The sequence below is a fragment of the Capsicum annuum genome, chromosome 9 (genome assembly GCF_002878395.1).
Source record: "Capsicum annuum cultivar UCD-10X-F1 chromosome 9, UCD10Xv1.1, whole genome shotgun sequence".
In the NCBI taxonomy this organism is placed as follows: Eukaryota; Viridiplantae; Streptophyta; class Magnoliopsida; order Solanales; family Solanaceae; genus Capsicum; species Capsicum annuum.
The window spans coordinates 3114183-3141760 of record NC_061119.1 but is presented as its reverse complement, the minus strand read 5'-3'; the positions used below and the strand labels follow the sequence as shown (position 1 = coordinate 3141760).

Here is a 27578-nt window from a genome sequence, read left to right as displayed (position 1 = left end):
TTTATATTTTGTTTGACTTATAATATAAATTTATTATGCTTTTAATCAAATATAATATAAGTTTAATCTTAAATATTTCATCTTATTCTGTAGATACGTTATTATAATAATTATAATTATGAAATAACTTAGTTCGCGAATAAAATTTCTAACTACTTTAATAGTAAAATTATAAATCTATTAAACTTGAGGCTATCCTATTCTTCTTCTTACATAACATAATTAATTTAATGATTATAGTTTAAGAATTTAGTAAAGTTCTTTTATTCAAAAAACAATCAATTCTTTTTTTTTTTTCAAGAATCAAAATAATTGTTATGAGACCAAATATTTGTGTATTACATGGGGTCCATGCGATATAATCTCTTCACGCTTAATTAAAAAAATTATATTCAAATATTAAAAATAAAAAATTTAGTAGTAAAAACATTTTCTTTGCCAATTGAGCTTTGTTCGGTGTAAATTTGTATTATTAATAGTATCCAACATCAAATAGAAAAATCGAATAGTGTCATATAACATATACTTATCAATTCAATATTTAAATTTTATGAACGCACAATTTTTAATGTAGCTATCAAATATCGAATTAGAAGTCAAAAAATATACACCAAATCCACTTGAGTTATGTCTCATAATATATTTATGAATTTATTTTACCTCAAGCTCTACACATGTAAAAAAAATAAAAATCAACCCATTTTTTAGCAAATAATACTATATGTATTATGTTTAATAAATGCATAAATAAATTTTTCAAACGAGTTTAAGGGGTTGTATATGCGTTTGGTCTTTCAGCAATAAACAAACGACTCAATCCTTGACTTCTTATTATAAGTGTCTTATATTTATTTGGCCTTATTGAAACTTAAAGTTGAATTTCAGCTGATATTTTACTTTAAAAAAGTTTAAATATAAGTAAAATCAAAATTTCTCCCAATAATCTATAACTCAAAAAATATTAAAATTTGATTCAAAATCTATGATCAAATAAGTATTTATCTTTCTAGAAAAAAATAATTTAATGCTAATTATTTAAAATTCAAATTAATTTCAATCCAAAATCTATGACCAAATGGTCATGTTATTACATGTGCCTTCTTTCATTCATGCCCCCACTCTTGCCAATTATTTTTTAAAAAATCACCACCTACCAATTTATTATTATTTTTTTTTCCATTAAAAAAATGATTCTTTTTATTTTATTTTTTATTATAGTAACGTCCCTATATAAATTTGTACATGGCGCCCTATCTTATAGGCTTATTTACGTACAAAATTTTAGCAAATTTCATAGGAGAAAATTCAGAGGAATTTTTATTAGTTTGCATTTTGTGTTATGGCTACAAAGGGGTTTGTTATTTATTTGTTAGCAGGTTTTTCTGTGGCAATTTTATCAGTTTTCTTTGTGGAAAATTTGAAAAATGGTGATTTTAAGCCAAGATTTTATCAAAGTTCTAATGTTTTGGAAAGGGTTGTTGGATCTGAAGACAAAGTTTGGCCGGTAATTAATGTTTTTTGATTGTTTTAGTGCTGTTATATTAATGTTTTTGATTGTTATAATGTTGTTAAGGTTGTAATTTGTGTTGTGTTTTTGTTCTGTTTTTTTGGTTTTGGTTTGGTTTTATGTGGTGTATATATCTGGAGCCAAAAAGGGTCTTTGAGTTATCCTTTTAATGTTTTAATGTTGTTAAGGTTGTAATTTGTCTTGTTTTTTGTTGTTCTTTTTTTTTTTTTTGGTTTTTGTTTGGTTTTATGTGTTGACATGTTGTGTATAGGTGGAGTGAAAAAGGGTGTTTGAGTCTACCTTGTAATGTTTTTTTTCTTGGATAAGTGTGGTGTCGGGCCAGCTTTCGCGCATCTTAACTAAATCCATGGGATACCTGCCTACCTTTTAGTGTTTTTTGTTGTAATATTGTTAAAGTTTCAATCTTTATTGTTTTTTCATTGTCCTGTTTTTTGGTTTTTGTTTGGTTTTATGTGTTGTATATTTGTGAGCAAGAAAGGGTCTTTGGGTTTAGCTTGTAATGTTTTTTGAATAACTGTGATGTGTTGAGTCGGCTTTCGCGCATCTTGACTAAATCCATGGGATAACTGCCTACCTTTTTAACGTCTCTTGTTGTAATGTTGTCAAAGTTTCAATCTTTATTGTTTTTCATGTTCCTGTTGTTTGGTTTTTGGTTTGTTTTATGTGGAGCAAAAAAGGGTCTTGAGTTTACCTTTTAATGTTTTTTTGATAACTGTGGTGTCGGGTCAGCTTTCGCGCACCTCGACTAGTACCTTTTAATGTTTCTTGTCATAATGTTATCAAAGTTTCAATCTTTATTGTGTTTCATTGTCCTTTTTTTTTTAGGTTTTGATTTGTTATATGTGCTGTATATATGTGTAGCAAAAAATGTCCTTTGAGTTTACCTTTTAATGTTTCTAGATAAATTGTTCTAAAAGTTCCAATCTTCGATTTTTTTTATTTTTTATTTTGGTTCCAACCATTTGAGGGGCTTGAGTTTACCTCAAATGGTGTTTGGTTTTGTGGTTTTTCTTTTTCATGTTGTAATGTTGTTAAATTAGCAATCTTTCTTGTTTTTCATTGTCCTGTGTTTTTGGGTTTTGTTTGGTTTTGTGTGCTGTATATATGTGGAGCAAAAAAGGGTCGTTGAGTTTACCTTAAATGGTGTTTGGTTTTTTGCCTTTGTGTTTTTTTTTCCTTTGTAATGTGCTGTATACATATCAGATATGGAGCAGAAAAGGGTCTTGAGTTTACCTCAAATGGTGTTTGGTTTTGTGTTTTTTATTTTTTTCTTGTTATAATGTTGTCAAAGTTTCAATCTTTATTGTTTTTTGTTTTTTTGGTTTGTTTTATGTGGAACAAAAAAGGGTTTTGAGTTTACCTCAAGTGGTGTTTGTTTTTTTTCCCTGTATTTCGTTGTGCATTTGTTCTCATGTGCTGTATAGATATGGAACAAAAAAGGGTCATGAGTTTGCCTCAAATAGTGTTGGTCTTTGTTTTCTTTCGAGTTTACCTTAGATGGAAGGGAGCCTTCGAGTAATTGGTAAAGTTGCTGCCATGTGACCAGGAGGTCACGGCTTCAAGCCTTGGAAACAGCCCCTTGCAGAAATGTAAGGTGAGGCTTCATACAATAGATCCTTGTGGTCGAGCCCTTTCCCAAACCCTGCGCATAGCGGAAGCTTAGTGCACCGGGCTGTCCTTTCTTTAGTTTACCATAGATGGTGTTTGGTGTTTTTCTTGTTTCTATAACGACCTTTGCTGATGATGGTGTGTTGCAGGAATTGGAGTTTAATTGGAGGGTTGTTCTGGCAACAGTGATAGGATTTTTGGGGTCGGCATGTGGTACTGTGGGAGGTGTTGGTGGAGGCGGCATTTTTGTTCCTATGCTTACTTTGCTTCTTGGATTTGATACAAAGTCTGCTGCTGCTATTTCCAAATGTAAGCATTCTTTCTCTTTGCATTTCATATATAGCAGAACTCGCAAAGAAAGAGTTATCCGGTACCTGTGCCGGTGAAATATAACACTATTCAATAGAATAGTTGAGAATTATGCAACCTTTGGAAAGAAAATGAACCTGTAAATAAAGTGACTTGGTAGGCGAGTTGCGCGATACTTGTGCTGGCGGGAACTAATAGATACCACATGAACTTAGTTGAGGTAGATTCAAATTGCCCCTGATGCCACCAAAAGAAAAGAACCTCGTGCATGGGTCATGGGAAGGGCCGGAACAAGGGTCTTGTACCCAGCCGCTGTTTTCACAACTCGAACTCGTGGTCATGTTACTCCATGGCTCCCCTTTCCCTGATACTGCTATCATTAAAGTTGATTTGCTTTTTGACAGGTATGATAATGGGGGCATCGGCATCATCGGTCTGGTACAATTTGAGGGTACCGCATCCATGCAGAGAAGCACCTATACTTGATTATGATTTGGCACTGTTGTTTCAGCCCATGCTCATGTTAGGCATCACCATTGGTGTTTCTCTCAGTGTTGTTTTCCCTTACTGGCTCATCACGGTCCTCATCATCATCCTCTTCATGGGTAAATAAGCCATCATAACTAACTATTTTTTTCGCTAACCATGATTAATTTTCTTAATTATTGGTCATTTAATCACGATTTAAGCCTTGTCTCACTCACTCTTCCATATTAGTACTCGTAGTCTTTCTCCTATAGTTTCTTGCCGTCGATTTATGTTACTCTCTACCATCTCTTGTACTTCGTTTATCCTGAGTGTCTATCAGAAACAACCTTTTTACCTTCCCAAGGTAGGGACACTCGAGATTTCTTTCTAATGCGAATTTTGGATTTGTAGTTGTTCATCTATTGGTTTTTGTTAGTCTGATATCACTGCTTAAAGCAACTCTAAGTATGGTATTATTGTTTTGTAACAGGGACTTCATCAAGATCCTTTTTTAAAGCCATTGAGATGTGGAAAGAAGAAACCATGCTCAAGGTTAGCTCGACTAATCCTATTATTTACAAAGGACTTTTGCTTTCAGATGTACTTAAAACGTATTTTTGATGGTAAACTAAATTCTTTTTATCTTCGTCATTTTTTTGTGAACTTGCAGAAATCGATGAAAGAAGTTCCAGTTAATTCACGTGGTGAACGTATGTCATCCAAGAACTAAATACTTCTCTAATCATTCATTTGATCCTCGTTTAAATTGAGCTAATGTTTATTAGTTTTACTTGCTTGCTTTCAGTTATTATTGATACAGTTTATGAGCCGCTGGTCCCTAAGAAGGAGAAAACAGCATTTGTAAGTTGATTTATTACATCAAATGGAGCAAAATCTCACGTTTTCTTTTCTTGGCTCTGCTTTGTCTAATTCTGGTTTTCTCACAGGAAATTTTTAAGTTCAACTTGAATTTGAAGAGAATTCTGGTGCTCTTTATAGTATGGTTCGTGTTCCTGCTTCTTCAAGTTTTCAAGGCAAGTGAATTCTCGAATATACTTGTTTCTTTTTTCTAGCTTGTTAAAAATAACTTCTTCACTAAATGTCCCTTGTGTTTGCACCTAAGCTATCTATTTTTGACATGTTTACAGAATGATCTAACGGCTTGTACTCCATTGTACTGGGTGCTCAACTTATTACAGGTATACGAATGAATACATTGCATATTGAACGTTACTTTCTGTATACTACTATCATGGCAACAATGCCAGTTTGACACTTTCAATACCTTGTCGTGCATGTAAGTCATATCGACAATATTGTTGTTATATGACGAGGTTGAGTCTTATTGAATGCCTTTGTGTTTTCAGTTCCCCGTCGCACTGGCAGTGTTTGGGTATGAATTTGTGAAATTGTACAAGGAAAGCAAGAAAAGGAGATTAGAAGGGAACCCAGAGTCGATATGTGAGGCTGATATTCAATGGACTGCCACAAACCTTATATTTTGCGCGCTGTGTGGCATATTGGGAGGCACAGTTGGAGGATTGCTCGGATCTGGTGGTGGATTCATTCTTGGCCCTCTTCTTCTTGAGATCGGAGTTATCCCTCAGGTATAGCCATTTCCGTTACTTCATTTATTCGTTTCTTGATTAGGATATCCTGTTTTGGACGATGAAGATTCATATAACCGACCTCAGCTTACTTGGGATTGAGGCGTCTTAGTAGTTGTATTAGGATATTCATCGAGTCTCAGAGTTTGTGAGAAATCAACACATGAATAAACTTTGTTAATTAGTGCACATGGTGTATGCGAATAACAGAAGATCCGAAAAGAATATGTACATCCTCTCGTCTTACTTTTTTAAGTATATCTTGATTGAAAGTTTTTATTGTCACCTTGGGGTGCGGCCCTTCCTCCTACCCTATTAACGCCGGATGTTTTGTGCACTGGACGTTTCTTCTAAACTTGGCCGCGATTTAAGTCCATTATGTGTGGCGGGGACAATTGAGTAGTAAATACGAGTGGGGGTTGGTAGGGGGCCTTCTAACTTCCAACGACTCTAGTAATGATAGAGAGCTCCTTTTCAAAATAACAAATACTTCGCTGTCGTGCTATTGTGGTTTTATTACAGAGAAACATCGCTGTTTCAAATTTGACAAAACGGACATGTTTTTACTTGTACAGGTAGCTAGCGCGACAGCGACATTTGTGATGATGTTCTCGTCATCTTTATCAGTTGTGGAGTTTTATCTTCTCAAGAGATTCCCAATGCCTTACGGTATATTCCTAGTCTCAAATTTCCGACATAAATCTTGTGCGTTATTTGCAACATCATCGACAGTCCCTAACTAAACTCGTATTGCAGCTCTATACCTCATGAGTGTATCTATTCTCGCTGGCTTTTGGGGACAATGCTTCATTAGAAGACTTATCGCGGTTTTAAAGAGAGCATCAATCATTGTGTTCATACTCTCTGGTGTCATTTTCGCTAGTGCTCTCACGATGGGTAGGTCGATAAACCATTATACAGAAGTCTATACAGCCATAAAATCTTGAAAAAACAAAGAACACGACAGAATATTTTCGTAAATTTTTCTAATGTGGCAATGGTTACAGGGGTGATCGGGATAGAGAAGAGCATCCGTATGATCCACAATCACGAGTTCATGGGGTTCTTGGATTTCTGCAGCAGTCAATAATCCTGCATTTCGACTAGCAAACTATTGGTGAACAAGAATATACACATGTATAGAGCAGCAGCAGCAGCAGTGCAAAAGATGTTATATTTATAAGACAAAAAGTACAGTATGCAATCGAAAAAATGGGGTAAGTTGTCTGTGTGTTAGCTAGCGCTAACACCAGCGTCGACAACCATTTTTCTCGCATTTGCTTTCATAGTCGTCATACATAATAGATGTTTGTGTCAGTGTGGGTACTGTGTGGCTACTGTCTGTGAGTTAGCTAGCGCTAACGCCAGACAGCACCACGTCTGTTCTTCCATTTGTTTGCTGTTAACTTTCGTGCTTGGTCTCTATGGTTGTGACTGCGTGTTAGCTAGCGCTAACACCAGTACATTATTTTGATTCGCTTAGGTTCGCGTCATTGAATTGGTTCTGTCTGAGGGTTAGCTAGCGCTAACGCCAGCACAGTCCACCACCATCACCACCACCATTTGTATTTACCGTGTTATAGTTGTCAGTTGATGTGAAATGAAGTTCAGGATTCTTCGTATATTTACCTTACGATAGATCTACTGTGGTCCGATCCTTCTTAAGACTTCATGTGTAACGAGAATATAAACAATGATAATTCATAATAGGTATTTTTATTGTATTCAAATATGTCATCACAATGTAATTTAAAAATGAATGAAATCTAATATTGGTATCTTATGTTACTGTTTTTGAGATTTGATCAAATTATAGGATCTTATAAATAGAATATACTCTTAAATTTTAGTCAACATCCCAAAGATTAAACAAAATGTAATTATTATTAAAAGTTGTCTTTTGCTATATGGTTTTTCATTCTCCCAAAAAGACCACAATTATTACTATAATATATTTAAGAGATCCCTTGAGAATGACATAAAAGGTGATACATGCTTGTTTGACTTTCTCAAGCAATGTTGATACTCATTTTCAAATCCGGCTAATTAGATCATACTGAAAAAATCTGACTTAAAAAGATAAAAGATAATTTCATACTCAAAAATCAAACTCACGACTTTTAATGAAGGATAGATACATCTTAATCTTTACCATCCTGTCGCAACTTTCGATAGTAGAATAATTATTTTTTATAAAAAAAATAAAAATTCACATGGTGTTTGGAACCCGCTCTGGAATAATTGCTCCCTAAAAGTGACTCATCTTTTGATTAAGAATGAATGCGTACTTATCAATTCATCTTGAAGCTGATGAGTCAATCGAAAACAATATTCTTACCTCCTCGAGATAAGAAAAAGATATGTGTATATTCGAACGCCTAATATTTGTTGTTGTTGTTATTGAATACTTATCGCCCCACATACTACTATTTCTAGTGGTACAATAATCGCTTTCTCTCTTTTATCTTTATTCAGCGTTTGATATTTGTTTTTAACTGTGTAATTAATTTATATTAAATTCTAGAAATGTTTATAAAGTATCAATAATTGCCTTTTGTCCTTTGATAACAACTTGTACAACGTGATGCATCACAGGTACTGTTGTTCATTTTGGAACAACTCATTTGATGTGTTTTATACTAAAACAAAAATAAAAATAAAAATAAAAATAAAAATATCTAATCGAAAGTAACGTGTGAGTAATCTTCAGTTGTAAACCTATAAGTTACCAGTTCGAGTTATGAAATGAATTCAGTTAAAACCATCGATTTCTTGAAAAAAAAAAAACTAATTCATTTTAATCGAAAGTAATGCGTGAGTAATCTTCAGTTTGATCCATAAATTACGAATTTAAGTTGTGAAATTCGTTATTGATATTTGTATTACGATAGACTGCTTACGTCATATGTTTTTGAAGTGTCATCCTTCTCCGACTCAATATAAATATAAAATACTTCGTGCGTCGTAAATTCTTTTTTCTTAGAAATATCTTATACTTATTTTATTATTTTGTGAAGCAATTTGGAACAACCAATTTTATGATCTCCATTTTTTGGCATGCCCCTTTTTTTTTTTTTTTTTTGTGATAATTAAACCACACAATTATATGGACCATGAGAGTCATTAATTAATTCAACATTGACATATGAATAAAAAAATTCCTCTAGAAAAAAAAAATGACATTTTCAACTTTGTTGCTTAAAGTGGGTTCCAAGATTAATGTATATATGATATATTATATATTAATTAACTAATTAAGTACAATTTATGATGCCCCTTGACTTTAAGTCATGATGTTGAGTGCTAATTAGTTCTACTTTAATTACAATAGTATTATAAATCACATTAATTAACAACTTAAATTATTTTAAAAAAATAATCGACTAGCAACGCGATAAAAATTTGTACAATGAGAATAACATATATTATTTGAAAATTACATAAAATGTTTTATAAATTACAATAGCTAATAACTTAAAATATCTAAAAATATGATTAATTATTTGAATTCTATTTGTGTCACATAAATTAAGACATTAAAATAATATATATTAGCACGGTCCCCTCGATATCTAGTCTATTAAAAATAATGCAATAATAAAAGTATATGTTGTTTTTTCCATTAGGTTTGTGTAAACACAAAGTGCATGTTAATTTTCAACCTTTTTTTTTTCGATCTTTACTATTATTATAGAGTACTTGCATTCTCTAAGGGATGTTTGGTTGGTGGAATAAGAAATGATAATTTCGAAATAAAATATCGTATTTGGATATTCAAAAATGTTAGATATACCACCAAATCACCCAATGAAGTCACTTGACATCCAACATTATTGTTTACTTTGATTCGATCAAGGTGGTTTTGGTAATCGTTTACCAGCACATAGGTGTTCTAAATTCCTATGATCGAGTCTTTCTGGTCCTGGTGCTTTTGCACCGGCCGGCTAGAAAGAACAGTTGAGTTGTCATTACACCCCAGAGTTGGACGTATAACTTAAAAAATAGCGGAACCAGATAGGTGTATAAAAAAAAAAAAAAAGGCAGTCCGATGCACTAAAGCTACCGCTATGTGCAGTGTCCGGGAAAAGGCCCCACCACAAGGATGTATTGTACGCAGCCTTACCTTGCATTTCTGCAAGAGGCTGTTTCCAAGGCTTGAACCCGTGACCTCCTGGTCACATGGCAGCAACTTTACCAGTTACTCCAAGGCTCCCCTCCTCGCAACCAGATAGGTGTGAACTGCATAAATGGTGCAAGCAAGAAAATGTAACAGCAATGAACAAATGAAACTTTATATTAGAACGCTCGCGATAAGCATCGTATAGATATCAGTATGAATTTCATGTAGACATAGAGAAGGATTCAAGAAACAAAGTGTACTATAGTTGTCTCTTTACCAGTATAAGTTGTAATGAATTATAAATGTTCAGGACCGCGAAAATCTGCAGTGTCCTTTGCATGCTTGTTCTGGAGCTGCTCGTATACTTGGTCCCCGCGGACACCTTTTTCACTTTCATAGTTACCTTGTAGTAGCGTTGTTGTGAAGCCATGGGATATGTTCAACGAGGAGATGATTGAATAGCAGAACGGCTACTTAGTAGTAGAAACTCGAATAGACACACAGAGGGGACGACTCTTGCACATTTACCTTGTAACATCCTCATTGTGAAACCTTGGGATTCGTTCAAACGAGAAGAAGATTGAATAGCAGAAGTGCTACTTAGTAGTAGAAACTCGGAGAGACAGAAAGAGAGGGGACGGACTCTTTTATAGTGCCTGATAATTCCTAGGATGAGTAGTAGGTTCGTTGTTTTTGGTAAGAAGAGTTGCATGGTTCCCTATTCTAATGAACGGTAGAGCACACCGTCGAACATTATCTTGGAGGAAGATGATGTAAGGGCATGTTCGTACCAGGGTAATATAGATTGGACATGTATCAAGATGAACTGGTTAAAACCTATGTTTGCTTGGACTCTCCAAAATGATGCCGCATCTGCGTTGGATCCTACAAAAATGCATTACTTTTGGAGGATCCGACACGCATAGACATTTCTGAAAAGTCCGAACAACATAGGTTGAAACTGCTCAGTATCAGAATCTGACCGAGTAACTTCTGAAACTTTTTGTGTTCCTGTTGATAGATATCTTCTCCATCGCAACCTCCATTGCCTCCCGCTCTTCTTCATTCCGTTTCTTGGTTTGCTCAGAGTTTAGAGTATCAACGGCTTTAGGTTGTGCATCAGGCAAGGACGGTTCCAACAGGCGCGGACCAGCGTTGATCCACGGATGGAGAAGGCACTGAGCTGCAGTAGGCCGTTTCTCAGGGACAAAGTCAAGTATTTGGACCAGAAAATCAGACAAGTCCTTTGCGTCTTGCTCACTGAATTCATACTTCTCTATCAGGACCTTCTTTAAAGGCCAAAAGCGCAACCGTCTGATGTGCCTCAAGTCACCATGTCTATTGAAGAAATCACGTGAATAACGACCCCCTAAGGCAATCTGAAAACAAAACAGCGAACTTCATAAAATTACCGAAGGACAAAACATAGCTCAAAGTTCGAAGCGCATACAGAAATTTTCTTACTTTTCGTGGCATCATTCCTAGAAGCTCCATCATCAGTGCTAAGTGGTCCTGCAAAGAATAGGTTACGCCTTTAAATTTTATAACAGTAAAAGATTAGGTTAAAATATGCTCCGCCTACGCTACTTCAAAAAGTATGCGTGGCTGGTTCCAGACCTGGATAAAGGAGTGTCCTGATAAATCGACAGCTAGCATACAAATAGTCTAACCATGATGAATACTTTTATATACTGATCCCGTCTAACTTGGAAATGAAGTATAGTTGATTGATCGGTTGAAAAGATTAGGCTAAAAAAGAGCAAAACATAATTGAAGCAACAATTGCCACCAACTTTATATGTAGATCTCATATTTCCTGCTCGCCAACTAAAAACGTGAGTTTTCCTCCCAACACTAGAATAGGGAAGGCAAACTACACACTCTGAGTTACATCATCAAGTTTATTAGTGTAAAAATATGTTGCTTCATCTCTGTGTTTCATAATTTCCAATATGACTTAAGTACAACCGTCATCAGTTGGTAGGCCTGCTAATGAAATGGTTGTAGAGATATACGTTAGAGGACCAAAGTCTTTGGAAGTGTCGGGCAAAGCGTGGAAGCCAAGACCCACAGAATAGGAGTTTGGAAGTGCATGAGCAGGCTTTGGGATGAATTCTCATTTCTCACAGAATCGTCATCTGATTGTTGGAAATGTTCAGCATGTCGAGTTTTGGAAGGACAGATGGCTGGAGAACGCCACTCTAAAGGGTGAATTCCCTGCTTCGTTTCAAATAGCTAGGGAGCCAGACAGTGCAACATTATCGAAATGGAAACTTTTGGAATCTAACTTTCAGAAGGAATTTGCAAGATTAGGAAATAGAGGATTTGCTCAAAATCTTACAAGCTCTTGATGGGCTCATAGGTAACGACATTGCACCAGACCAGTTTAGATAGAGGCATACTGATGGACGGAAGTTCACAGTGAAGGCAGCCTACAAGATAGCAATGAACCAGAATGCCATCTCTGACAATTAGCCTCGGAAGCTAATCTGGAAGGTCAAACTTCCACCTAAAATTGCTTGCTTCAGCTCGAAAACAATGCATGAAGCCAGTCTAACACAGGAAAACCATGCAAGGAGGAAAATCCAGATTGTGAATAGGTGCTAAATGTGTAACAGAGAAGCAGAAACTCATAGCCATCTGTTTCTGCAATGCCCTGCTGCAGCAGATTTATGGCACATGTTCCTCGCCCTTTTTGGCCTCAGATGTGCAATGCCTAACACTATCAGGGAAGTTTTTGAATGCTAGAGCCACTCGAAAGTTGACAGCTCCATCAAAAAGAATTGGAAGATGATATCAGCTGTCATCTTATGGACTATCTGGAACGAAAGAAATAGAATATGTTCTGATGGCCTTTCAACTGCCCAGTGGCGGAGCCAGGATATTCACTAAGGGGGTTCACAAGTGAACATACGAACTAGCCGAAGGGGGTTCAACATCTAATATATATACATAAAAAATAATTTTAACCATGCATATATAGCATAATTTTTAGCCGAAGGGGGTTTGGATGAACCCCCTCGGCAAAGGGTAGCTCCGCCCCTGATGTCTTTTTGTATTTATTATAGATGGGTATTTTTTGTCCCCAATGGATTCCCCTGATAGCTTTTTAGATTTTGTTTGCTCTATGGTTGTATAATAGAGCTAACATACTTGTGCTCACTCTTTTGTAACTATTTTGCATCTTCTGGATGCCATAAATGGAAACGATTACTTCATATAAAAAAGGGTCTTTTAGACCGTTGTCCATCCAAAGAGGATATGAAATTCCACAAGATGTGTTTTTTTTTCTCTCACGATTAAAACTTGAATCCAGCGTTTTAGTTCAAATTAATAGAGTTCACTTAGCAGAAAACAAATAAAAGAACTTATAACCATGATGATCGACATTTTGATGAAAAATGGAACCAAAACATCGTAAGAGAAAGATATGTAATGTGGTACGGAGGAAGAATAAAATGATAGCTCGGAAATAATTCTCAGAACAGCACGTACATTTTGCCCTCTAGATTTTACAGTTAAATGCAGAGAATCGCAAAAACCATGTTTTCACTCTATCTTCCTCTCTTTTGGTCAAATTTAAGGGGCAGACTAAAACTAAGCAACAGATGAGCTGAGAAAAGAAGATCGTCAGATTATCAACGGAAGACATGCGATTTGAACTTGACGTGGGTCTGCATGGAATGAGTGAAGGAAGCCACAATTTCACTTATGGAGTTTTGGAGAGACCAACAAAGGAATGGCACAAACTGTCCCTAGGTTAATCCTGTATTTGTAAGATGAATATTAGGCCACAAGTGGTATAATGCCCAGGATGAGTACAAAACTTTGCTCTTCCGACATCTGAACTCCGTGTCCTTACGACTCTTCCCCCTACTTTTCACAAATTCAGCTCAACAGAAAGAACTATTTGATGATCTGTATTCCAATACCAAAACATATCAAATTTTCCTATAATTTCTAATAGTGAAACTTTTGAGGCTGAGCTGACTTGTTGCATAAAAGTTGAATTTATTTGACAGTACTGAATTAATCACACTAAGAAATTAAAGAAATGTGTCATCAAGTAAACTATGTTGCAACTCTATAGTACAGCAATTTGACTTAGTTACTAGTGATCAGGTAGTGAGTTAGTATATTATTCTGAGCGTTACGATGTCTATGTTGTGGTTGATTGGGATAATCAGCAAGAAAGTGGACCGCTTAAACATCTTTTTATTCACTCCATAACAAGTTTTGCGTTGGCTCAAATACTTTTGTCATTGAGGTGGCCAAATCAAGCTAAGGTGTGATCATCTCACAAAGAAAATATGCTTAAAGTATCAGATGAAACTGATTGGTTGACAATCGACCACTAACGCAGTTATGAGCCGAACGAATGAACCTTTAACTTATGATCTATTCTGTCCTACTTGAGGAGTGTTAGAATATAGCCCAATGTATCATGTTAATTTCATTTTATTTTTTTTGATGAAGATCATGTTAATTTCATATTGTATAGAATTTGATCCATAATCATGCCAACAACAACAACATACCCAGTGAATTCCCACCAAGTGGGGTCTGAGGAGGGTAAAATATACACAGTCCATACCACTACCTCCGAAGAAGTAGAGAGGCTGTTTACGATAGACCACTGAATCATGCCACAATGAAGAATTCCAATTATGAGTAATCTTGTTTCAAGTCAAATTATCTTATACAATGAAGCAGAATTAAGAAAATAACTAGTACCCCCAAGTATGCGATGGGATGGTCGAGCTGCTCGGAAATCTCCCAGATATTTTATATAACCATGCTTGAGGACAAAATCGAATTAGTTACAAGTTACAACAGCATCTCCAGACTAGTCGTATCCATACTTATAAGGAAAATAAAATGTACATTGATAAAGTATAGACATGGCCATCATAGACTTAAAAAACCGCAACTTAATGCACTTTACAGAATCTTAAAGAGAAATGACCCTTATCTAAGTCGACACAAAGTTACCTCTCAAAGTATGCAAATGCGCGCGGAAGAATAACATTAAACAAACAAACCAGAATATAAGTAATAATGAAGTAATGAACCTTTACCTCATCTCTGTCAAAGTTATCACCACTGTGAGGATCAAATAGCACGTCGCCAGTTGCAAGCTCAAAACAAATGCAAGCGAAAGACCAAAGATCTGCTGAGGTTGAATATTTTGATCCAAGGATAACTTCAGGACACCTGTACTGTCTAGTTTGAATATCATCTGTGAACTGTTTGTACGTCCAACATGCACTGCCAAAGTCAACGACTTTGCACTTTAGGTCGACCGATTCCAACAACTTTCTCCTTGTAGAACGGCTTCCTTTCTGAGGACCCTCATATTCTTTCCCGCTGCCTGTTGCAGCACCGGCATTTGACATTCTATTAGCACTAACAGAAGAATCAAGCGGACCATTTGATGACTCCGCAGAAGCTGAGGAATATTGTCCAGCCTTAGTCCCGAGAGAAGCTTCATTTCCCGCAAAACATTGAGCTGCTTGTTTGGCCTTTCTTCTAATCTTCTTATGGTGGTTCTTAATCAAATTTTCATCTGATGTTACATAACCCTTCAGAGGCCCGCCATCCAGCGTAGCTTTATCCTTATGACTAGGAAGTATAAGAGGTTTTCCAGATTTTCTGGGGTCCTTAGATGGATCAATTGTGGAGCAGAGCAGTACATTCTCGGGTTTCAAATCGGTGTGTATGATAGAAAGCTGTCTGTGCAAATAATCCAATCCAACTAGAACATGAAAACACAGCTCTTTGACCATATGAATAGGCAGTCCACGATAATCAGTATACTTAAGAAGTGTCAAGAGATTGTCACCCAAATACTCAAAAACCATACACACATGTTGCCCATTTGGACCCGAGTGTTTAAAATTATCCAGTAACTTCACAACACATTTTTTATCATCCGGATCACACTCTGCGATCTGTTTTAAAATGGTGATCTCATCCATCGCTGCTTCCGTGTAATGCTGCGCACTCTTCTGTACTTTCAGCGCTACGAATCGCTGCATAATTAACCAAAATATACACATCAACTTCTTACTTCCCGGTGAGAGTAACAAACTAAAATTACTACCTACTCAGAATTGCTAATCCAAGTTCTTATTCATCAGGAATTACTAAGGTTTACACACGCATCCATGTTTACGCAGTTGTGCAAAATTAGTTAAACTAGGCCAAAAACATTTTACACCTATGCCAATTGCCGCACACCACTTGTAATCCACAAACAACAACAACAACACAGTGTAATCCCACTAGTGGGGTCTGGAGACAGTGGGGTGTACGCAAACCTTACCCCGACCTTTTTGCGGATACTGTAATGAAACTGTTTCGGGTAGATACCACTTGTAGTCCACTATTACTATTATGATGATGATTATCTTGAAGGTATGTTCTACACTGCATTCCGATTAGTTGTCATGTTTTCTTCACTATCAATTTTTCCTTTACATTACTCCTTTGTTTTGCTTCACTTGAGCGGAGGGTCTTTTGAAAACAACCTCTCTGCCTCTACGAGGTAGGGGAATAAGGTCTGCGTATCCTATACCCTTCCCAGGCCACACTTTCTGGGATTTCACTGGGTGTGTTGTTGTTGTTTGTTATGATTATCTTTAAGAGATATAACATTTATGCTCAATTAAAAGCAACTACAACAACAACAACAGCATATGCAGTATATTCATACAAAGTGGGGTCTGAGGAGGGTAAAGTGTACACAGTCCATACCACTACCTTAGACGAGGTAGAGAGGTTGTTTCCGATAAGACCCCCGGCTCAGGATAAATAGCAATAATAGAAAATATAGAAACAAGCAACCTAAAGATTCAATGTTTTTCATCATATATCACAAATTAACAACAAAATCACAATATACGCCTCAATTCCAAACTATTTGCAGTCTGCTATATAAATCCTCAACTTTCTTCAGCCCCATTTGATAGGATGCTAAGCTCACATAAAGAGTCATAAACACCAAAATAAAGGTAGAAACTCCAAACAACAGAGTTAAGAGCCAAGGGAAAATAGCAATATGCAATTACTGATCACCCACAATCCTAAAACTAACAGATTATGATAATTCACAAGAAAGGGTCTGCTCTAAACCTAGGCCAAAGATGAATATAAAACAAAAGGGTTAGTCGAGGTGCATGTAAGTTGGCCCGACAGAACAACAACAACAACATTCCCAGTATAATCCCACAAGTAGGTCTGGGGAGGATATGTGTATGCAGAACTTACCCCTACCTTGGAAGATAGAGAGGTGGTTTCCGATAAGACCCTCAGCTCAAGTTAAAGCAGTTCGAAAAACAAAACAACAGGAGAGAAGAAACAGAATGCTACAGAACGCATGACATAACATACTAAAAAAGGAACAATCACTACAACAACATAATACAATAATCGAAGTGCAAGACACACTAGCTAGTAACCGAAAAGAAGAAACTCCTAGAGGCTAGAGTAATACTACGACTATTAATATGAAGGAACAATCACTACAACAAAATAGTACGATAATCAAAGTGCAAGAAAGACTAAATAATAACAGAAATGGAATAACAAGAAATTCCTACAGTAATACTACGACTACTAATATGAATGAAAAATCACAACAACAAAATAATACGATAATCAAAGTGCAAGAAACACTAAATAGTAACAGAAATAGAATAACAAGAAACACCCAATGTAATCCTACGACTACTAATACGAAGGAATAAGCGACACATCTCTCAACTACTTAACTAACCCTCTACCCTAATCCGTGTCCAAGCTCCCCAACACCACAGCTAAAATAATATAGTACGATTCAATACAAAACACAATACAATATAATACGATAGATTATGAAACAATACGTAACAACCATCCAAACAACGAGTTATAAAAAGCAAAAGGGATCATCAGAAAACGTACAGACACAAGAGTATCCCAAGCCAACCAAACAGTAGAGAAATGACCCCAACCAAGCTTACTTTGAACCACATATCTACCTCCATTGAAACTATCACCTATTCTAACAGCATGATAACCTCCCCTCCTATAATCATCAGTTCCTTCATCCTCTGAACTACAATCATCACTACTCTCCTCCACCTCCTCCTCCTCTACCACCACATCCACCGCCTTCAACCGACGTTCTTGATCACACCCCTCCATTTTTTTCACCCAATCAACACACAGACAAATCAATTTTCTTAAATTCTGTAAAGGAGGGTCTAAAGATTCAATTTTTCACCTCCTCCTCCACCACCATAGAGCTCAGCTGCCATTCTTGATTACACCCCTCCATTTTTTTCTCCAAAACACAGTAGTTTACTTGAATTCTGTGAAGTGGGGTCACGAAAGATTCAATCTTTCATCTCTTCCACCACCACCATCTCCACCATAGAGCTCAGCCACCGTTCTTGATCACACCCCTCCATTTTTCCCCAATCAAAAACAGTAGAATCAACAAGAGACTAGTAATTGATTCTTGAATTCTGTAAATTGAGCATACAAAAAAAATCAATTTTTCTCCAAAAACACAGTAAAATCAACAAGGACTAGTAGTTGGTTCTTGAATTCAGTAAAGTGGGGTCCACAAAAGAACCAATTTTTCCAAAGGCCTGGCCTGGTGATCAATGAATTGGTTCCGAACCTCACGTCTCAGGTTCAAATCTCGACAAAAAAACTATGTGATTATCAAAAAAAATCACCTTTTCCCCTTTTTCAAGCAAATGGGATTCACAATTTACACTAAAACTTAATAAAATTCACCTTTCTGAGCTATTTTTTGTGCTATAATTGAACTGATTATTGTACTATTATTAAGTATATAAACTCCTTGGGATTTTCTTATTGGAACATGGGAATTTTGTGATTGTGAGTGAAAGTGTGGGAAGAAGGGAAAAAGAGGATAGAGATAAAGACAATGAAGCAGGTGAAAGTGTCTACTGTCAACTGGCTACTGGCTAACTTGTCTCATTGAATTCTTCCAAGTTCCAAAGTGTTTGTATATGGACTTGTTACACAAGTACACATGTATACCACTTAAATTGTTTGTATATTTTTTTTTTTCATAGGTTAATATATTAAAAAAAAAAAAAAAAACATAAACACACACTGTGCACAAATTTCCACTCTTATAAAATACTTCCTCCATCTCAAATTATCTGTCCAAAATTTTTTAATTTGATTTCTCATTTTACTTATTTTTTTATTAATAAAAAAGAGACAATTTTTTTTTCATTATTTACCCTTTGCATTAATTACGTTTTCTTCAAATTAAAATATAAACATCATTTAATAGGAGCACTATGGTAAACTAGTCATTTTATTAATTATTATTCTTAATCAACGTGACATAAGGGTGTGCAAAAACCGAACCGACTGATAAATCAAACCGATAAAAATGTTATTGATTTATTGTTATTGGGTTATTGGTTAACAGTTTTTTAATGATTTTATAAATCAAATTATTGGATTCTTGGTTCGGTTTATTTTTTCTTATTGGGTTATTGGGTAAACCGATAACCCAATTAGAATATATATATATTAATTTCACTTCAATTTCTATAAATTAACAAACCTATTATTTCAATTATACAAACTCTTAAATTCTCCTTACAACATTTAGTTCAAACTTGAAGATTCTTGTAAATTAAAACACATCATGTAGGATTTTTCGTTACAACTAAGATTCGATTTTTTTTTTCATGTTAGTTATTACTATTTCTATTTTATGAGTATTTTCTTGTCGGTTAAAACGAAAACCGAACCGATAAGGACTAAAAATCGATAAACCGAAAACTAATAAAAATATCTTATTGGTTTGGTTATTGGTTTATCATATTTAAAAATAAAAAATTGATAAATTAAACCGATAATATATAAAATCAAACTGAACCGACCAATACACACCCCTAATGTGACATCTCAATTTGGGACGGAGGGAGTAATAATAAGAATTTTAATTAATTATGTATCTTTGTTGGATATATCGAGAGCTAATTATGTATCTCGACAGACGCAAAATAAAAAAAAGATGTATCAGGAGCTAATTAAGTATCCTTACAAAGAAAAAACATTATCTTTATTGGATGTATTATGTATCTCGACAGATTTAAAATCGAAAAAAAATATCAGGAGCTAATTATGTATCTTTACAAAGGAAAGCCTATATCTTTATTGGGTGTATTATGTATCTCGATAAATTCACAATCGAAAAGAATGTATCGGGAGCTAATTATGTATCTTTATAAAGAAAAAATGTATCTTCGTTAGATGTATAAAAAGTTAATAATGTATCTCGACAGATTCAAAATCAAAATTTCCAGTAATTATGCAAATGTCGAAATTTTTTGTAATTAAACTCCAAATTGTCGGGATTTATATTGTTTTCTCTAATATATATTTTTATTCATAGACCTTTATTTAAGCATGATCAATAGAAAACATGATTTCTATGTATATATGAGATGGAAATAAGGTAAGTATATATTTCATTTTATTCAGACTTTACTTGTAAAATTACACTCTAATATATTGTTATTATTCTTGTCATCGATGGATACTCCTTTTAGAATTCGATTAATTTGGATTCTTACTGAAGCCACCTATTAACTATGTTTGAGTAGTGTCTAGACTCGAAGGTGGTGGATGAACTCGTAGCAGAGTTTTGAGGATAGAGGGACTTGAACCTTCGAAATTTATTAAATCGACGGATTCCCCTCTTACGATATTTTCATATTGTTAACAGCATTGATATGCAGGACGACTTGAACAAGTAGACACGCGTAACTTATACGACAAATCTCAAATAATTTGACATACAAGACGAGTGCATCTCACGTTATTTGTCACGTAGAATGTGTGTGTCTATTTATTTAACTTTATGATAAGTGTCTACTTGTGCACATTAAAAATTGAAGGACATAGATATCAGTTAAAATCAAGCTAAAATGCACATTTATATATTATGTCAATATATTTTATATTCACTTATGGGAGCGACGCTCTTATCAGAAGAAAATAAAATAAATAAAAAAAAGTAAAATATGCACTTATTTAAAAACTAAGTTGGTATGATTTAACATTTGATTTTTACAAGTCATTGTTCTACATTTAGGGCCCGTTTAGCCATGGATATTTTTTCCTTTTTTCTGAATTTTTTTTTCGGAGTTGAAAATTATAGTGTTTGGTCATGAAACTTTGAAAAACAATTTTGGAATAAAATTTCAAAAATTATTTCTCTCATATTTCACCAACTTGACCAAGTTCACGATGACTTACCAACATGGGTTGTGGTGCAGTGGATGAGGCTGCTCCACCCTTTAACCAGAGGTCGAGGATTCGACTCTGGGTATGGAGAAAAACTCTGTTGGGAGCGCTGTCACCTTAATGAACCCCACAACGCACGATCCGGATTAATCGGGGTTCTAATGCGGACACTAGACACCAAACGAAAAACCAAAAAAAAAAAGGTTCAAGATGACTTTTGTGTCACAACAACATGCTACAATGTATTATATACTACTAGTTGTCAATTTTGTCCTTGTCATAATTTTCTAATGATAAGATTGAGTAGTGTTTAATCCACATGATTTCACATATATATGTTTTTTTATGAATAATTTAATTTATACTAAGCATTTCTTATATAAAAACCTAAGTACTAATATACTAATAAAAAAGTTTAAATCAGGGTCGACTATGAAGCTTATTCTCATCGTCTTTAATTGATCATTCGTTAATTCTGAGTACATATCTAAAATTTAAAGTTTATCTCGATTTGATACTATTCTCGTGACCTACATTGATCCGTAATGCTTACTCTCAATCTCTTCATTCATGTAATAATGTGATATTTTTTTGTTTCTCTCTTCTGTTAAAACGAATCTAAGCACATTTTCAACTAGTATTCGATATCTGTTTCGGACACAAATACTTTAAATATGGTGTTGGAAAGTTTCAATTTAGAATAAAGTACACTTTATTAGAGACAATTCTATTTTCAGAGTTCGAACACGAGTTATTTAATTAATAATGAAAAAATTCTTATCATCCATTGCAATCTTTAATGATTTTTTAAAAAACAAAACTTAGATATTCAAAATCAAAATACTTTTGAAAATTTGATGTTCAAACATTTTCACTTCTACTTACAAAACTTTAAAATGTGATTTGTTTTTTATTTTGCCTTATAATTTTAATTAATACACTTTTTAGGTCACGTCCTAACGATATCCTTTGAGCAAACTAAATATCATAGGAGAAAACAAGATGATGGTCTAATATTTTATTTATAAGATTAAACAATATACATATGATTTAGACTTGATATAACACTGTCCAAAAAATAATTTTCAAACATTATAGAACTTATATTTGTAAAAAAAACAACAACAATAATAATGTATCTAGTGTAATCTCATAAGTGGAGTTCAAGAACGATGAGACCTATGTGAATTTACCACTACTATTTTGATGTATAGAAACTGTTTTCGATAAATACTCGACTATAAAAAAAGAGATTTTACATAAACATAAACCTTAATTTACCATATTTATACAAATCCCCACCTTTCCAAAGTAAGTACAAAAAATTTGGCTAATTATATATCTTCGTTGGATATATCAGGAGCTAATTATGTATCAGAAATGACCCAAAAATGAATAAAATATATCGAGAGCTAATTTACAAAGGAAAAAATATGTCTTCACTGAATATGTCAGGAGCTAATTATGTATCGCGACAGAGTAAAAATTGAATTTTTCAATAATCATGTAAAATACTGAGATTTTCTGTAACTAAACTTCAAACTGTCGGGATTTATGTTGTTGCCATATTTGTGCTAACTTTTAAATGCTGGCCTACAAAAGGATAATTATGTGAGAGTTGTTTTACACAAAGCCCATATAGAGGTCTATTAATTGGGCTTCAATAATATACCTAATATTCTATTGGGCCTTAAAAAACCTAAAAACAAATCCCAAATATATATACACATAAAAATCTCTCTAGGGTTTTTTTTCTCTTCATTGGAGCATCTCGTTAGCAGCAACAACAACAACAACAACGAACAACAACAATAAGCCATGGTTCTAAAGTAAATAATTTTTCTCTTTATCTTGTTTTCTATGCATTTTATGTTGTATTTTTTGCATAATTTTATTATTATTGAATAACCCCAATTGTTAATTATATTTCAAGAAAATTTATTTGTATTAATTTTGAGTATTTCCTATGTGGGAAATTGTTAAAAATCAAATCTTTATTGTGTTTGTGCTATTTTGAGTTTTTTTTTTGTTATGTGGGAATTCGTTAAAAGTCGAATCTTTAATTGTTTTTTCTACCCTTTTTGGGAGAGTTATGCTCATATGTAGTAAATAGTCCTCTATCTATGTTGTAATTTTTTCATAATTTTATTTCGTTAAGATTTATTTACCATTTTCGTGGAGGTTAATTAGAAGTGATTCAATGTTAATCCTTGCTGGGTTTTGCTAATTTGAGTTTTTTTCTATGTGGGAAATTGTTAAAAATCAAATCTTGGTTGCATTTGTGCTATTCTGAATCTTTGTTATATGGGAAATTGTTATAAGTCAAATATTTTTTGTGGTTGTTCTATTTTGAGGTTTTGCTATGTGGGAAATTTTTGCTGTCTTTTTGTGGATGTATGTTTATGTCTAGTATAGATTGATGTCTATTGTAGTAGAAAAGTCTGTTCTTGAATTCCTACGTTGCTTGAGCTCTTCAAAAGTACTGGTGTGTGTGTTGGATCCGACAGAAGTTACGAATTTTTTTTTTTTTTTTTTTTTGGAGGATCTGACATGAGTGCGGCATCATTTTTTGAAGGTTGAATCAACATAGTTGAACCCCCTTTATTAGTAAAGTGTAGCTACACTTCATGGATCTTGTCTTTGGTTATTCAGGGTTTAGTTATTTGTATTCATTAATGAGCGATTAATATGAGAAGAGCCAAAAAAATACTAGGTGATTTCTTCCCATCTATCCTAGCCTAGGTGAATAGAGTTACCTGGTACCTATTGCCGGTGGGAGGTGGCAGGTATCCCGTTGAATTAGTCGAGGTGCTTGAGAGCTGACCCTGGCACCACACTTATAAAAAAAAAAAGAGAGAAAATGGGTTGTTAAGAGGAGTACATAGGAAAGTATTACTATAGGGTATGTCCTTGCTTATTGATTCAAGAAGGCGGAAAATTGAATATGTGATAAATGAACCTATCAAATAGCGGGGAGGAATATGGAGCATTGTTTCTCCGATTGATGTTACGCTAGCTTAAATGGCTTCCCTTTATTTAAAGGGAGCTTAGTGCTTAGACAATTATGTGTTTAAAGATGTCCTTTAAACCTTGCTTAATTTGATTAACCATTGAAGTGACATTACAAAGAGTCGTTACACGTTTCAAGGTCCGCGAGTTCTTTTGTAGGGAGAATTTTGAAAGATAAGTAGCCTCTAGCTTTATTTTAATGAAGAAAATCAATAATGATGTTAAGAGAATGGCATGTTTGTGGTGGATCATGGATTTGTGTTGCATTTGTTATCCGAAGACCGTAGTATTATTCCTGAGAATTTGCAATGTTTTCATGATTCTGAATGGGTACAACTGATTTCAGTTTAATACTATCTGGAAAATGTTTACACTACCTATGATATATATTGCTGATTATAGGCATGGATGATTTATGAATTGCCTTTATGGGGGAGGTATTTGTTGGCCGGATTTTGTTATGATTCAACTTGACTAACATTACATCAAATGGTTTTATAATATCAGAATGTCAGTAGAACTATTAGTGGAGTCTCAGTACTTTGTAGCACTTGCTAGTAATGACTTTGGTTTTGTTATTCCATTATAGGACAGAACTCTGCCGTTTCAGTGGTGCCAAGATATACCCAGGGAGGGGCATCAGATTTATTCGTGCAGATTCTCAGGTAACATTTCATTACAAGTTCCTGGCTGATGGTTGTTCTAGTGATTTGTGTACTGATTGCCGCAGGAGGCGAAGTTATGACTGCTTATCCATGGTCACAAATATTTTCTGGTCCTTGTAGGTGTTCCTGTTTGTCAACTCAAAATGCAAACACTACTTCCACAACCGCCTGAAGCCTTCGAAGCTTACATGGACAGCCATGTACAGGAAGCAGCACAAGAAGGTGAGTCTGGAATAAAGCATTGACAAGCTACATTTTCTGAATTTATTGATCTTCTCTCCAGTTTGAAGTTTGTCACTAACATTCCGACATTAAAGGATATAACTATGTGATGTGAAGTTGTACCCTGGAATGCACTTTGTTTTCAGAATACGAAGTCTATTGAGAACATTTGTTTAACAGATGACCTGCCTTTACCTTTTGCCATATTAAATTTAGTTTTTTTTATGTGCTTGATAACATTAGGATATTGCTCAAGAAGCTGTTAAGAAGAGGAGACGCGCCACAAAGAAGCCTTACTCTAGGTCCATTGTGGGTGCAACCTTGGAGGTAATCCAGAAGAAGAGAGCTGAGAGGCCAGAAGTTCGTGATGCTGCCAGGGAGGCTGCTCTTCGGTGCGTATTACTCAAGCATATTTTTTCCGTCTGTATCTGTGTAGCCAAATCTGACTTTGTGCATTCTTTGACATGGGATTCTGGACCATAGTGGTTGTATCTGTTGACGATAGACTGATTCATGTGTTTGCTTTGGTTTCTGCAGTGAAATCAAGGAGCGAATCAAGAAGACTAAGGATGAAAAGAAGGCGAAGAAGGCAGAAGTGATGGCCAAGTCACAGAAAGCTGGAGGTAAGGTTAACCTGCAAAAGGGAGGATCGAAAGGCCCTAAGCTTGGTGGCGGTGGTGGAAAACGTTAAGCTATTGTTCATGTTGTTTTCTAAGTAGTACTTAGAGTGTAGCTATTCTGATCTACCAGCGTTTAGCGCGCGCTCTGAAAAAACATATTTCTGAATTTTTGTCTTGTTTTAAATATGCAGATTGCTGTACTTTTGTTTCGTTGTGATAATTATAATCTTGTTCTATTATGAGAAGTTTGTCTTCCTTTAAAATGTATTGATGGTAGTATTTGCATATTCCCTCATCTATCGCGTGCTCCTTTCGAGTTGTATAACAATCTAGGTTTTGTATTTATGTCCGATACAATTGCAAGAGCGGAGTTCTACCGATACTTGCCTGATGAGACCTCGTCTGTGAAGTAAATCATCACCGCACCTCGCATCTAAAGTTTAGGGTAAGAACCTCTAATGTTGTTCTTCATGCCAAAAAAAATTATTTAGTTGAGGACATCTATTGTTCAAGTGTGTCCAAATCACATATTTGGATAAGAATGATGGGAGACTAAATCGCAAGTTATAGAAACCCAAACTATTTTTTTCCGGGGCGTGCCCAAGAAGTTTCTTCGAACGTTCACACCAACCCATTATTTCATAGGCTAACACACGGAAAATCGTAAAAAATCTTCAATTTTAGAATTTTGCTCATATGTTTTAAAAAGAAAGCCCCCGTCCGCTCCTTCAAACCAACACGATCCATTTAATAGGTCATCGAGAGCACGTCCAAGAAATTTCACCCCAAACCTATTCGGGCACCCACACCCAATCATCAATCCATAGGCTAACCCAAACAAAAAGTTTCACCCAAAACTCAAACGCCCCCCCCCCCCCCCCCCCCAAATCAATCCATAGGCTACACACACGAAAAATAACAACAAGATCATTAATTTCTAGTATATCACACTTGCGTCTTTAAAAAACACTCCACCCGCCCCTCTAAATCAACACGATCCGTTTCGCCCGTTTGACCATCCAAACCGCCCAGTTCTCAAAAAAGGCCCATACTAGGTCGCTCCCTAGCCTGCGTGGGGCAGCACATTCGATTTTTGGTTAAAATCACAAACGTTACCTGGGCCCGCCCCAAAAACCGTGGGCTATAGCACACCGACTTGGCCCGAAAATGATCCATTCACGCAGTTTCGCCCGTTTGACCACGCAAACCGCCCCACTGTCAAAAAATGCCCACACTAGGCCACTCCCTAGCCTACTTGGGCTCGGCCCCCGGGCCCCCGGCCAAAATTACGCCCAAACCGTTTCGCCCGTTTGACCACCCAAACCGCCCCGTTCTAAAAAAAGCCCATACTAGGCCGCTCCCCAACCTGCCTAGGGCAGCCCGATCGATTTTCAACCAAAATCATGCACAACCCCCGGGCCCACCCCAAAAATCGTGGGTTATAGCACACTGATTTGGCCCGAAAATGGTCCGTTCGCACCGTTTCGACTGTTTGACCACCCAAACCACCGTGTTCTAAAAAAAGGCCCATACTAGGCCGCTCCCTAGCCTGCCTGGGGCAGCCCGATTGATTTTCGGCCAAAATCACGCTCGACCCTCGGGCCCACTCCAAAAACCGTGGGCTATAACACATTCGCGCCGTTTCGCTCGTTTGATAACCCAAACCGTCCCGTTCTAAAAAAAGGCCCATATTAGGCTACTCCCTCAGCCTGTCTAGGGCAGCCCGATTGATTTTCATCCAAAATCACGCTCGACCCTCGGGCCCACCTAAAAAACCATGCGCTATAGCACATCAATTTGGCCCAAAAATGGCCCGTTCGCATTGTTTCTCTCGTTTGACAATAAACTGCCCCATTCTAAAAAAAGGCCCACACTAGGCCACTCCCCAGCCTGTCTAGGGCAACCCTGTAGATTTTTGACGAAAATTACGCCCGATTCCCGGCCCCACCCCAAGAACTGTGCGCTATAGCACATCGATTTAGCAAAAAAATGGCTTGTTTGCTCTGTTTAGCCTGTTTGACCACCCAAACCACCCTGTTCCAAAAAAAGGCCCATACTAGGCCGCTCCCTAGCCTGCCTGGGGCAACCCGATCAATTTTCGACAAAAATCACGCCCAGCCTTTGGGCCCTCCC

At 35.7% G+C, this 27578-nt stretch overlaps 3 protein-coding genes across 4 annotated transcripts; 2 read left to right on the top strand and 1 right to left on the bottom strand.

The window, feature by feature from the left end:
* The first annotated feature begins 1054 nt into the window (after window positions 1–1054).
* On the top strand, window positions 1055–7142 carry LOC107843175 (sulfite exporter TauE/SafE family protein 4). 2 transcript variants are annotated; one of them, XM_016687375.2, is made up of 12 exons: window positions 1055–1504; window positions 3286–3445; window positions 3850–4050; window positions 4404–4465; window positions 4584–4623; window positions 4719–4774; window positions 4861–4947; window positions 5062–5112; window positions 5281–5520; window positions 6096–6189; window positions 6277–6417; window positions 6528–7142. In XM_016687375.2, exons 1-12 carry the CDS (start codon window positions 1340–1342, stop codon window positions 6608–6610), a joined length of 1380 nt encoding a protein of 459 aa, XP_016542861.1. In that variant the 5' UTR covers window positions 1055–1339; the 3' UTR covers window positions 6611–7142. The 2 variants fall into 2 exon arrangements, with proteins under 2 accessions (XP_016542861.1, XP_047251950.1); XM_047395994.1 differs by lacking the exon at window positions 1055–1504 and adding an exon at window positions 1825–3122.
* A 2654-nt stretch (window positions 7143–9796) lies between these two features.
* Window positions 9797–18659, bottom strand: LOC107843174 (SRSF protein kinase 2). Its single transcript, XM_016687374.2, has 4 exons — window positions 17585–18659; window positions 14719–15672; window positions 11105–11152; window positions 9797–11019 (listed from the first exon to the last, which is right to left on the bottom strand). The coding sequence occupies exons 1-4, from the start codon at window positions 17825–17827 to the stop codon at window positions 10612–10614; spliced, it is 1653 nt and encodes a 550-aa protein (XP_016542860.2). The 5' UTR covers window positions 17828–18659; the 3' UTR covers window positions 9797–10611.
* A 3951-nt stretch (window positions 18660–22610) lies between these two features.
* LOC107843173 (60S ribosomal protein L24) lies at window positions 22611–25690 on the top strand. Its single transcript, XM_016687373.2, has 5 exons — window positions 22611–22758; window positions 24528–24603; window positions 24724–24825; window positions 25069–25217; window positions 25363–25690. Exons 1-5 carry the CDS (start codon window positions 22748–22750, stop codon window positions 25514–25516), a joined length of 492 nt encoding a protein of 163 aa, XP_016542859.1. The 5' UTR covers window positions 22611–22747; the 3' UTR covers window positions 25517–25690.
* The last annotated feature ends 1888 nt before the right edge of the window (window positions 25691–27578 follow it).

Coding starts and splice junctions, on each gene's coding strand:
- LOC107843173 (XM_016687373.2), top strand. Junction 24,604..24,723: donor TTATTCGTGCAGATTCTCAG/GTAACATTTCAT, acceptor TGGTCCTTGTAG/GTGTTCCTGTTTGTCAACTC. Junction 25,218..25,362: donor GCCAGGGAGGCTGCTCTTCG/GTGCGTATTACT, acceptor TGGTTTCTGCAG/TGAAATCAAGGAGCGAATCA.
- LOC107843175 (XM_016687375.2), top strand. CDS start 1,340: ATGGCTACAAAGGGGTTTGTTATTTATTTGTTAGCAGGTTTTTCTGTG. Junction 5,113..5,280: donor GGGTGCTCAACTTATTACAG/GTATACGAATGA, acceptor TTGTGTTTTCAG/TTCCCCGTCGCACTGGCAGT. Junction 6,190..6,276: donor GAGATTCCCAATGCCTTACG/GTATATTCCTAG, acceptor CTCGTATTGCAG/CTCTATACCTCATGAGTGTA.
- LOC107843174 (XM_016687374.2), bottom strand. CDS start 17,827: ATGGAGGGGTGTGATCAAGAACGTCGGTTGAAGGCGGTGGATGTGGTG. Junction 15,673..17,584: donor CTTGGGATACTCTTGTGTCT/GTACGTTTTCTG, acceptor TTAATTATGCAG/CGATTCGTAGCGCTGAAAGT. Junction 11,153..14,718: donor ATAACTTTGACAGAGATGAG/GTAAAGGTTCAT, acceptor TATTCTTTGCAG/GACCACTTAGCACTGATGAT.